The sequence below is a fragment of the Oryzias latipes genome, chromosome 4, assembly GCF_053564925.1.
Source record: "Oryzias latipes strain Hd-rR chromosome 4, Olatipes_Hd-rR_3.1".
Lineage (NCBI taxonomy): Eukaryota > Metazoa > Chordata > Actinopteri > Beloniformes > Adrianichthyidae > Oryzias > Oryzias latipes.
The window spans coordinates 25,013,923-25,026,163 of record NC_136240.1 but is presented as its reverse complement, the minus strand read 5'-3'; the positions used below and the strand labels follow the sequence as shown (position 1 = coordinate 25,026,163).

Genomic DNA, 12,241 nt, shown 5'->3' with positions numbered 1-12,241 from the left:
TTTGTTATTTTTCACCAGATGTCTTCATTTCAGGGAATTACCCTCAATCTATTCATGTGCCTGCTTTTCAGGTCATCGTAGTCAGGTCATCTGCTCTGTTCTCCTGTGTCATCCTTTTTTGTTGCTCCCGTGATTAAGTGTTTTAGTTTATGCTACCATACCTGGTCTCCTGCATTTTGGGCCCTCCACTACGAAAAATCCTGACACATCCCAGGACTTTAACACACATTACCATTCACTGGCTTTAAACCTGCCATTTTAATTTGAATGTATTCAAATAATTAAAAACCTGCTTTTGTGGATTTGTTCATCGATGCATTTAAATGTTTCTGGGTTTGTTTTTCCACATATTTTGGGCTTTATTACTGCAGTCTTATTTTTACCACAATTTTTTATTTATATGTATAATTTTAAGCTTTTGTTTTGTTTTTTGTTTTTGAAATCCTGCATATAGCAGGACGATATAACATCCCTTTTCACATTTTCACCAAAATAATGTTTTTTTTACCGAGTATAAGTTGCAATTTTCTGCATAGTTTGGCCATGGGTGCGACTTATACTCAGGTGTGACTTATAGTCCGAAAAAAAATGGAAGCCTAAACCGAGAAGCCTCTCGCCTGACTTCACCACACATATAATTAAATGATATGCAAAGCATTGGTTTCTAAGAACAGAACATGCATTTAAGGCATAGGAGGCAGGGACATTGGTACACTTTTATTTACAAGGCCTTGCTTGGATTACTGCCTCCCCACATTTGTTCTTTAATCACAAGGAGAAGTGTGGAATCTTACTCCTTAAGATCTAAAGACCAGTTGTTGCTTTCTGTTCCATTTGCCCGCACAGAGCTGAGGAAAAAGCCTTTATCCACTCGGCTCCTTTTGCTTAGGAATATGCTGCAGAAAGACTGGAAACTAACTGAACTGGTATCTTTAAATATTTTTATGAACAAACTCAAAGCATCAGAGACTGAAACAATAATGTGCAACTGCTTTTTATGATGTATGTGGTTTTAATGATGTTTGGTTTTATGTATTTTTTTTATTGAAATGTGCTGCCTCTTGGCCAGGACTCCTTTGAAAAAGAGGTTTTTAATCTCAATGGGACTTTCCTGGTTAAATAAAGGTTAAACAAAAACAAAAAATACAGAGTTATTTTACTTTGGTGACTGCATGCTTGTCTGGAGGGGCAAACTGCGATTCAAGATGGCGGTTTACATGAAACGACATGCAAACCTCTTCTGCTTTCATTGAACCACAGTTTCAGTCACTTACTAAAAAAGTACCGGTATATAAAAAGAAACTTTCTTTTTGAGTTCCTGCAGTCCATTTTCAGAACTATTCCAGACTCCTCTAACAGCAGAGTCTCTTCCAGATCTGAACTTGAGAGACATTTACATGAAACTCTCACCTCACACTTCCCAAAAAATAAGAAAATACAGAGTTATTTTTGTGGTCGATCATTCGTTGTAAAAGACAAAAGTGCCAATTTTATATGCTAATTGATTAACTAACCATTATTTTGAGGAGAGTTCAATCAGGAACTACAAATATCAGATGCTAACTTTAGTTTGTAGTTGTAGTCGGGTTCAGAATCAAATTTCTTTTTCTACACCAGAACCGTCATGGCTGTGTCACCTGTAGGAAAGAAACTGATCTGGCATACTTTGCGTCTGTGCGACGGCACGATAAAGAACGTCTCGATGTGGTGCTTTTGCAGAAAAGAGTGCCTCTCGTGGCCAAAGCCCGGCTCCACCTCGTAGTCTCCGTTCAGACACTCCAGAGTGGTCTTCGTGATGTGCACCTTGCTGAGAGCACAAGCACAGACGAGGATGAAAAGCAGTCAGTGATGAAAGAAAGTTGCTGAGCCCTTAAATCCTTATCTTCCTCATTATTTTTATCAGCCTAACAGGCCTCCCAGTTTGGTCCAAACTTCACATGAAAAAAATGTACTTCTAACAACTTTTTAATCCATATAAAGACTTAAAATATTCTAACTTCTACTGAAACAAGCCCAAATTGGGCCAAAGAGGTGGCCTCATTCCACTGCTTTTTAAATGCAAATCTGCCCATTATTGTACATGGGTTTTTCCTAAACGAAGTGGAATTAGCTTAATACCCATTGGAGTCAGGTTTATTTCCTGCTGTGGTCTTTGAAGCAAAATCTGCTGCTGAATCCAATTTAAATAATTTCAGAACAAAACCTTCAAGGTGACTTAGACAAACTGTTGTTCGACTGATTGATTTGGTTGAATCCATTCAGAGGACCAGTGCTGAACCCCAGCGCTCTCGACTTATTTTCTCACGAAGAGCAGAAATTATGATTCTATTAGTAAATTTATTTTGCATATATACTGTATATGTATGATTTTGATGGCTCATGATCTACCATAATTAGTCATGTATGTGGGCTCTACTTCTTATCATGTTGGGATTCATTTAATATGTCTTGGATAAGCAAAGAAGTGTCTCCATTTATTCAAATTAAATAAAGAGAATTTGAACCGGTTGTCGGAATGGTTCTTTTTTGGTTGAACGCGCTGCTTTCTGGGCATCTCCGGTATTCTACGATCCGGCTGCTGTCTGTACGGCTTTGTGCGTGTTGCGTCTCAGTCTGCACTGACCCGGGCAGCCCTCCAGCCTCCATCACATTGGCCAGTGTGACATCGTTTGACCACACATCATACTGCCACTTCCTCAGGCCCAGCACGCCGCACAGCACGCGCCCCGTGTGCAGACCCACGCGCATGTTCAGATCCACCTCAGTCGCCTCCACCACCGACCTGCAGGCAAGCAAAGGTTTGAAGACAAATATTAAGCATCTGAACTTCTGCTGAACACCAGAGACTGCACGGTTTAGCAGAAATGAATGACATCCCTTGTGTTCACAATATATTCTTAAATCATGGTGCTTTACGTTTTCTTTTTCAACACATCTCTCTTTTATAAAAACGTTGTGTTATTTACATAAAAGCATACTGCCTAGCTATGTAGCCACAAGGGGGTTAAAGTCTGGGTCTCCCTGTGCCGGTCCCCACCCCGGATGAACACAGGGTTGTGTCAAGAGGGGCATCCAGTGCATAAACCCCCTGTTGAGATCAGTGAAAGCTGATTCGCTGTAGCGACCCCTGCGGGATATATCTAAAGGTGAAAAACACTAATTACATTGTTCTGGTATTACTATATCTACCTGAAGGTAAAATACCAAAAAGTTTGCATTTTGATTCAAAACAGACACGACATTTGCTAATACTTTTTTTTACATAAATAAATGAAATATTTTTATGGTCCATTTTACTGCTGACAATGCCAATGCACTGCAAATTCAGGCCCCTTAAGCTACGTACATTCCGGGCTTGACGAAGGTTCACAAACATGCGTGTTTTTGTCACACTGGACAAGCAGGGAGGGGCTTCTTCTTTCTCCACTGTTTTCAATGTTTGGTGCAAAATGTCAAAGCGGTAAAAAATCTCACAAATCTTGCTTCAGGCTTTTTCTTTCACAGCTACTTTCCGATATATGAAAGTCTTGGTGTCATGTAATTTAGTCCGGGCACAAACTGCAATTATTAATTTTTCCTCCATGACTAATTTTCCAACGGTTGCCACTTCCATCAGTGGAAAAGGGATGTCATCCAAGCGTCACTATCAAATCAGAGTCCCTGATTGGTCAAAGTTCAACCTGGTCTAATTTTCAATGTGCGTTCCTTGGCAGTGTGTTTTGTATGTAGAGCCTAAAAACATGCATAGCTACGTGTGATCAAGAGTGTTTTGAATGCAGAAGCCCAAAAAGTATTCTTAATCGGAAGTGATTGTTGTAACATGTTTTGCTGAGGGTGGTGTAAACATAGCTTAAGAAAGAAGTAAAATATTCTTACCAAATTGGGATAAGAAAAATGTTCTCACCACGAATTCTTACTTTAAGAAAACAGTTTTAGTCTAATACATGTTTTCTTAAACACATATTATTTTACCTTTTAAAAGCTTTGTTGATAAAACCTTTCTTCTTGAAACAAGAATGTAAAACGGGATGTCCCCGCTGGCAAACATTTGAAACCTTTGCATGGTCTGCTTCCAAGTGGTAGGGGTGTGGCCTCCCAACGAGCTCACTCTTGATTAACAAAGGTGGCTTCCATAGAAACAACTCAGTCTAACGTTGTTGCCTCCAACATCCAACGTCTGCATCACGAAGGGTGGCGACTGAATTTACTTCATTTTAGAATTGTGGTGGAAAAAAGCCTCAAAGCAAATGTGTGATGTGGTATTTCACGATACGTGTTTATCCAAAAGTAGCATCTTTGCAGTTCATCAACACAAAAAAAAGAAAGAAACCAGAGCGTCTCCTCCTGGGAATCACAAAAAGCGCTGCATCATAAGCAGGAAGTCTGCCACTTTCCACACAAGCCAGAGATGCAAACGGAGAAGGGCTGACAAATCAGGCATTTCTGTGTGTTTGTAGAGAGCAGGATAAAACCTGAGCCCATCAGGCTGAAAGAGTGATGTAACACACACACATTGATGGAAGAGTGTGTGCACCTGTCCTCAGAGATAAAAGACTCCTTCAGCGGCATCCATCCACTTAAACGGAGAAGCGGCGAAGGAACATGACAGGTGAGTGCTCGCTAAAGGAAATGAGATGAAGGTGCTGTATATGTGCGTTAACACACTTTTTTTTTCTTCTTTTGCAGAAGACTGGGGCTGTGCATGTGTGTCACCAAGTGTCTTTTAGCAGAAAAATGTTCCTAAATTAGAATCAGTGTCAGCAGGAGAGATCTAGTTGGTGTGAAGCAAAAGACAGCAGAACTCGCTACTGTCAAAGCTGAAATTAGCATTGTCAAGATTCACAGGATTATGGGATGTTTGGGAATTGGTTGGGGGGAAAAACAGCAATTTCTCCTGTAATAGAAATGAGATTTTTGATTTTGAATAGTTTGCCTCCTTCAATCTGTTGGATAAACCCAAAGATAAATGTATTGATTAAAAATGTCTATTGTTGTTTAAAGTTTATATTTGTTTTTCTAACAAACAAAAAAAAATGGAAAAAATGTGATTGTTCTACATAAATAGGAAAATACAATCTCTTCTTCTGGATCAAAAACACATTTCTACATTTTTTTGCGTTATCTTAATACGTAAAAGTTAAAAGTTGTTTTAAATGTAAACATTACGTCAATTGTTTTGAGGAACTTAATGCAAGTTTAGCTAAAAACCATAGACAAACTAGAAATGACGACATCACAGAGTCTGGATGTCAGTGACGCTTACGCAATGGTGTCGATCATGTCCAGCCCCATCTCTACGCAGCAGTGGGCGTGGTCAGCCTTGGGCTGGGTCAGTCCTGACACACAATAGTAACAGTCCCCCAGAATCTTGATCCGCCTGCAGTGGTTCTCCTGCAGACATAGAGGGACATGCATGAGAACCCAACAGCTCATGGTGATCCTGTAACCCTTTTAACCCGTGTGCTATCTTAGATAGCTATCTTAGAAAGCAAAACACTAACAATAATCAAGGATGCACACCACCCTGCACACAACCTGTTCAGCCTTCTGCCCTCAGGGAGGAGGTACAGGAGCCTCTGCTCCCGGACCACTAGACTCAGAAACAGTTTCACGCACCAGGCCATCAGGATGCTAAACACCCTCTCCCCTCTCCCCTCTCCACCTACCCACCACCCATATCCCCCCATGAACAGTGCTCAAACGAACCCCCCCCCACCCCACCCCCCCGCTGCCTTGAGACACTGCCTTAAGTGCACTCGCACTTTTATAGCAAATTGCCTATGTTGTATACTGTAAATTGTATCTTTTTCTTTCTTTTTACTTATTTATTTTATTCTAAACGTATACTTTGTTTTTATTTTTCTTCTACTGAACAGACACGAGAGAGTAAGAAACAGATTTTCGATTCATTGTATGTGATGCACATGTGAAGAATTGACAATAAAGTTGACTTTGACTTGACTTTGACTTTTAGATGACCCCACCCTTCCATTGACGTGTTCTTCCTACCATGACAAAGGTGGATAAGGGTGAAAAGATTTCATGTAATCCATGGACACCAGTGAAGATCACAAATCATTGAAGAAAAAAGGTTCAGAGCACTGTCTAGTGGGTCTAGATGACCCAACTCCCAATGTTAAAGTCCTTAGGATAGCACAAGGGTTACAATCTGCTTTCAGGTGTAGTACCTCATAGATCCATATGGTGGCACTAAACACATGGATGAAGATAACTTCCACCGTCATTTATGAAGCAGAGAAGACGAAGTTAACATTTTAACTATATAAAAAAGATCTGTAATGGTTCCATTAAAAGCTGTTTTGCGATGAAGAACACACAAAACTGAGGTGACCATGAAGACACGTAGAAAGATACGGTTAAAGTACCACTCATTCTTATGTGAGCATTTGTTTTAATTTTTAAAACAAAAATTTGTTACGAATTTTAAATTAAGTCAAAGAGGCAAGCATGTGGTGCAACCACCCCCTAGTGGTAACATGGTGAATTGACCTGGCTCCACTTCCTTTTATAATGAGTTTTAAAACAGAAGCTAAAGGGTTGATCAAAATGTGTTTACTTTGTGTATCTACTGTATGTTTATTATGAGATAGTTGATGTGGTTGACATCCAAACAATCCACTGTAAGAATAAACTGAAAGTCAGGCAAAATGTACAGATCATGGCTGAACAGCAACACGCCCAGTGAGCAATGAATTCTGGGAAATGCAGGGTCTGCAAATGAGCTGCTAGATACTAGCAGCCAGGACGCATGTGGACTCGCATGATCAAATGTCTGATGTGGTCTTAAGAGAGGAAATCAATTAACTGCAGCCGCCTGCGCAGCTGCTGGCAGGTCAACCTTCACCTCAAATGACTGATTTGGACGTTGTCTATGTTCGACAGCATCGGGACAGTCTCCGCCTGACTTTGACCACAATTTAATTGATCAATTAGAAATGGATCCGTTCTTTTGGTGTTCGAGATTTTCTCTGGCAAAGTAATTTGTTTTGCTGCAGATTGTAGAAAAATGTTTTGTAGCGAACTGAGTTGGGCTGGGGGGCTGTCTGGGTTCAGGAGCTCAGCGAACGCACCACGCTGAGGTGTAGTACTTCTAGGTTCTGTCATCCAACCTGTTGTCAATCCACTAATAAATCAAAAACTAATTTAAATAAAACAAAACTTTTGCGTAGCAATTCTGTTGATTTTAGTTGTAACCACAAAATAAAGAACTTAAACCAGATTACGTCTCAGCGTCTCAGTGTGGGACAGGGAAAGAGGGACACTACAGTATATTCTTTGTTATTTGGTTATAGGAACAAAATGAAATTTGTTTCCTCGTGATAACGAAATAGTAGACGTCTTTATCACCAAAAAAACGGGCAAAAAGAAAAAGGAGGGTAGGCCGTTCTCGGCTTCCGTAGTATCCGTTTTATCCCAAATGTTTTATTTGTTTCAGAATTTATATACACAAACTCTAGTATGAGACCACACTAACACAGCACTAGGACTAAATAAAAAAAACAAATGTCATCAATATTTACATTAAAAATGCATTAATCAAAAGCATAAATTATCTTTGAATGTTTTTCTGAATTTTCTGTATCTATGTCCTCCACCATCAAAAAATTGCATAATTAAGGATTTTATGTCATTTTGCTGCCGTCAAAGAGGGTCAAACATTTAGTAAGTTCTCCTGGAGATTTTTCAAAGATAGTGAACTTTTGCTGAGTTTCTATTTTAAGACAAAGAATGGCAGCTCCAGTGCAAATCACGCTGATGAGACGTTTTTGTTTGTTTGTTTGTTTGTTGTCCGGGTCTGCTTTAAATGCTCCATCGTGCTCTTGAATTTTGCAGCCAGCCCACATGTACTCAGACAGTTGGTCACAAAGTGTGAAAAAATAAAAAAGCGTTTGCAGTTCTAAAGTTTATTTTTAGCCACAAACGTGCAGAAAAACACAAACAACCCCGTGACTGCACGTTAAATACTGTACTGTCCCATTTATTTTGGAACAGGCTTTCCTTTTGGCATGTCACTCACAATCGTCAAAAATAATAATTGTAGACCCTACAAAGCTTAGCCTGCAGCAGCCCCTGAGTGAAAAACACACATTTGTGGGAAAAGTACACACACACACACACACACACAGAGGCTTCATGACATCTGTGGGGAATGAGGAGGAGATGAGAAGAGAGAAGACGTGGTGCTCTGGTTTTCTGCTCACGGCTGCAGAAAGATTCTGGCGTGGGAGAATGTGAGAATTCATAACGCGGATGATTATCCCAGTAACAGAAATATGTGTGTGTGTGTGGGTGGGTGTGCATGTGTGTGTGCTGAAGCGGTGGGGGGAATCGTCAGCTGACAGGAGTCGGGAGAGAAGAATCTGTGTTTGCTTTCAGAGACATATTTGAGAATGTACGCTGGCTGATTTGGATGGGTGGAGGAGCTGGTGTGTGTGTGTGTGTGTGTGTGTTTGTGTGTCTCCCCACAGTGATGCATTTCTCTTGTCGCTTGTGGTTTGAAGCTTGGGTTTGGCGTGTTGCGTTCCGGGTTCAGGGAGTAAATGTGTTGTCAGATTTTCTCAGCATCTGTGACAGAGCAGGTTTAAAAGTGAATCTCTCTGGAGCAAAGGCGACAGGTTCTAAATCTCAATTAGGATGTAGCTGCTGACACTCACACACACACACACACTCATGCAATATGTGCAATATGTCCTCATCAAAAGATTTCCATATAATAGGTTGCTGAGAGCTGCAGCAGTGATAGTGAGCCACATATTACCTTGTATCAAGCACCCCCCCCCCCCCCCCCCCCACTCTCCGCACAGTAAGCCATGACTGATTGTGGAGATACAGAATTAACTGAGGAGGGATAATCCATCTGTGTGTGACTGTGTGCACCGGTGTGTGTGCGTGTGTGTGTGTGTGTGTTATAAAACAAGAGTAAAAGGTCTGAAGACTTGTCTTGGCTACTTGGCAGGAAGTCAAAGCGAGCGGCTCGCTGACTTTGATGTAAAAAAGGATTTTCTTTTCCCGGGTTTTTTTTTTTGAATTAGTCAAATGTTTTTGATGTTCTCCAGTTTAACCCGCAGTAGTCTGGGGCCTTTTGTGTGGACGTTTTTTCACTCAGAATTTAAACTAATAAGCAATTCTCAGTTGTCAGTTTAGTTTGCAGTTTGATCTAGCAATACGAAAAAGCATCTTGCAATTTAAATTTCAATCTGAAATTTTTATAAATAAAATTTTAAATAATTGCAAAATCAAGTGCATTTTAAACTGTCACAGGTTTTTTGATATCATCGATCACATGGAAATGCAGTTTGAAATGAAAGTTTGAAATAAAACAAAGTTTACAATCCAATACCAAAAAAATGATATTTCAATACACGGCTTGTTTTATATTCATTTTAGAGTAACTGAAAATCTATTCCATTTTAATTTGAAATGGTGTTTCTGTCAAAATGAAATTGCTAAACATCGCCTCCTGGTTGGTGGACTTCAGCAACAGCGTGAGTGTAGATGGACAAGCTGGAAGACCATAAGGTGGAAGCTGAGCAATTCCAAACGAATGTGGATCAATCCCAAAAATGGGAGTCTCAGTAAACCTGGTGTTCTAAGTAGACTAGCAGGACCCATTCAGGGTGTACCTCTTCTTCACCTGACATAAGCTAGGATAGACTCTAGCATCCTAAAGAACCCCGAAAAGGAATGAAGCGGATGTAGTGGATGGATGGATGGATGGATGGATGGATGGATGGACTGGCCTTTTTTTGTACTTTTATTATTCTATCCATACTACTTTAACATCAGCAGCAGTTCTAACTGTGACACTTCCTTTTCTAATCTCAAATAAAGAAGTGCAAAATTTTGACATTCCTCACCGAATCCAATGCAGCTTATAGTATAGAAATACTCAGAATTCATTTGGAGAAAACTATCAGAATAAACTAAGCTCCACAAGGAGACAAGCTAAAAAGTAAAACCACACTTGGTTTTGAGAGTGAATAAAGCTCCAGTTGTAGATTTTTGGTAAGTAGTCACTAGAAACCCCTCAGAACCACAGAGGGACAAATGTGTGTCTCATACAAAATTAACATGATTCCAGTGTTACCGTTCCAGATCACCTATCACTCACCTACCGGTAATCCTCTTTCCCAGGGAACAATGCCAAACCAGCTCGCCGCTGCATCCTGCACGCCACCATGCACCATCTCCCAAGTCCCACCACACAGTAAAACAATCCACCTCCTCAGTCGTGAGCTCTCCTTCTCTTACCCTTCCAGTGCCTTCTCCCTCTTGACTTTCTCCTCTTCCTCCTCCTTGTCACTCAGCCTCTCTGCTTTACTTTCACCGTTTGGATCAATACATAGAAAGCTTGACATGAAAAGTGATCTTCAGGAATCGCTGAAGGATAAAGCTCAATTCAAATTGCTATTTTCTTGAACTAGACTTTGGTGATTGATTTATTCTATTACTAAATGATTATTCAAATGAAAAATTATGAGTCAGTTCCTTGAACAGTTGCCATGACAACATTACAATCAATGTTTATGAGTTGCAACTTTGAGTCAAATATGTTGCTTTCGAGTTTTTTCACAATGAGACACGGGAGGAACTTTCTTTGGGTCTTTTTTGACTATAACATTTAGATAAATACAAATAAATAACTTTAAATACAGTTTTTTAATTTTCTTTTTTGTTAAAGTACAAGAAAAAAATAAAAATTGAATGCTGAAAAAAAAGTACTAAGGCGGATGTTCTGAGTTAGAACTCTTTGTATTTAAAATTATGAACCGAGCCTCATAAATTACATCAAAGTTCATGAACAGTTCTTGCCATTTGGATTTAAAACTGTGTGAGTTCTGCCTGATGTCACATAAAAAGAAAAACAAGATACAAAAGACACATTTATGCTTACAAGGAAGTACATACACACACTGGCCACTTTACAGCACACCTGTCCAGCTACTCAGTGCATTGAGGCATGTTAACATGGTCAAGACTATGTGCTCCAGTTCAAACCGAGCTTCAAAATGAGGAAGAAAGTTGATTGAAGTGACTTTGAATGTGTAGTATTTCAGAATGGTCAGAGAATTGGCAACAGTTATGTTGGTAGGAGCGGAGGAGAATGAATAGACTGGTACCAGCTGATAGAGAAGTAACAGGAACTCAAATCTTCTTTCTCTTTCGGCTTTTCCCATCAGGGGTCGCCACAGCGAATCATCCATTTCCACCTCATTCTATCATGAACATCTTCTATCCTAACATTAGCCAACTTCATGTCCTCTGTCAAGACATCCATGTATCTCCTCTTTGGCCGTCCTCTTGCCCTCCTGCCAGGCAGCTCCATCTCCAACATCCTTCTACCAATATATCCACTATCCCTCCTCTGAACATGTCCAAACCATCTTAGTCTGGCTTCTCTGACTTTGTCGCTAACACAGGCAACATGAGCCGTCCCTCTGATGTATTCGTTCCTTATCCTGTCTAACCTGGTCACTCCTAAGGAGAACCTCAACATCTTCATCTCCGCTACCTCCATATCAGCCTCTTGTCTCTGTCTCACTGCTACCGTCTCTAACCCATAGAGCAGAGCTGGTCTCACCACTGTCTTGTACACCTTTCCTTTGAGTCTTGCTGACACTCTTCTGTCACACAACACTCCTGACACTTTCCTCCACCCGCTCCAACCTGCCTGCACTCGCCTCTTCACCTCTTTTCCACACTCCCCATCACACTGAACTGTTGACCCCAAGTACTTAAACTCCTGCACCTTCTTCACCTCAGCCCCCTGTAACCTAACGCTTCTACCTTGATCCCTCTCATTCAGACACATGTATTCTGTCTTACTATGACTGACCTTCATGCCTCTTCTTTCCAGAGCAAACCTCCACCTCTCTAGCTGTTCCTCCACCTGCTCTCTACTCTCACTGCAGATTACAATGTCATCCGCAAACATCATTGTCCAGGGAGATTCCTGTCTTACCTCGTCTGTCAGCCTGTCCATCAGCATAGCAAACAAAAAAGGACTCAAAGCTGATCCTTGGTGTAGTCCCACCTCCACCTTGAACTCCTCTGTCTGACCTACAGCACATCTCACCACCGTCATACTTCTCTCATACATGACCTGAACTACTCTGACATACTTCTCTGCCACTCCAGACGACCTCATACAGTACCACAGCTCCTCCCTCGGCACCCTGTCATACGCCTTCTCTAAATCTACGAACACACAATGCAGCTC

At 40.7% G+C, this 12,241-nt stretch overlaps 1 protein-coding gene and 1 long non-coding RNA gene across 2 annotated transcripts in view; one reads left to right on the top strand and one right to left on the bottom strand.

The window, feature by feature from the left end:
- The window catches only part of LOC101165720 (adenylate cyclase type 1), a 53,416-nt gene that overhangs the window by 26,841 nt on the left and 14,334 nt on the right, over nt 1-12,241 (bottom strand). The window contains exons 5-7 of the mRNA XM_011474265.4: nt 5,264-5,391; nt 2,624-2,782; nt 1,666-1,807 (exon numbers count right to left, since the gene is read on the bottom strand). Coding sequence (XP_011472567.1) covers nt 1,666-1,807; nt 2,624-2,782; nt 5,264-5,391 — 429 coding nt within the window. The remainder of the gene's footprint in view (nt 1-1,665; nt 1,808-2,623; nt 2,783-5,263; nt 5,392-12,241) is intronic.
- Nucleotides 4,471-5,019, top strand: LOC144991922 (uncharacterized). Its single transcript, XR_013655602.1, has 2 exons — nt 4,471-4,609; nt 4,687-5,019. It is a non-coding gene; the product is annotated as an uncharacterized LOC144991922 (long non-coding RNA).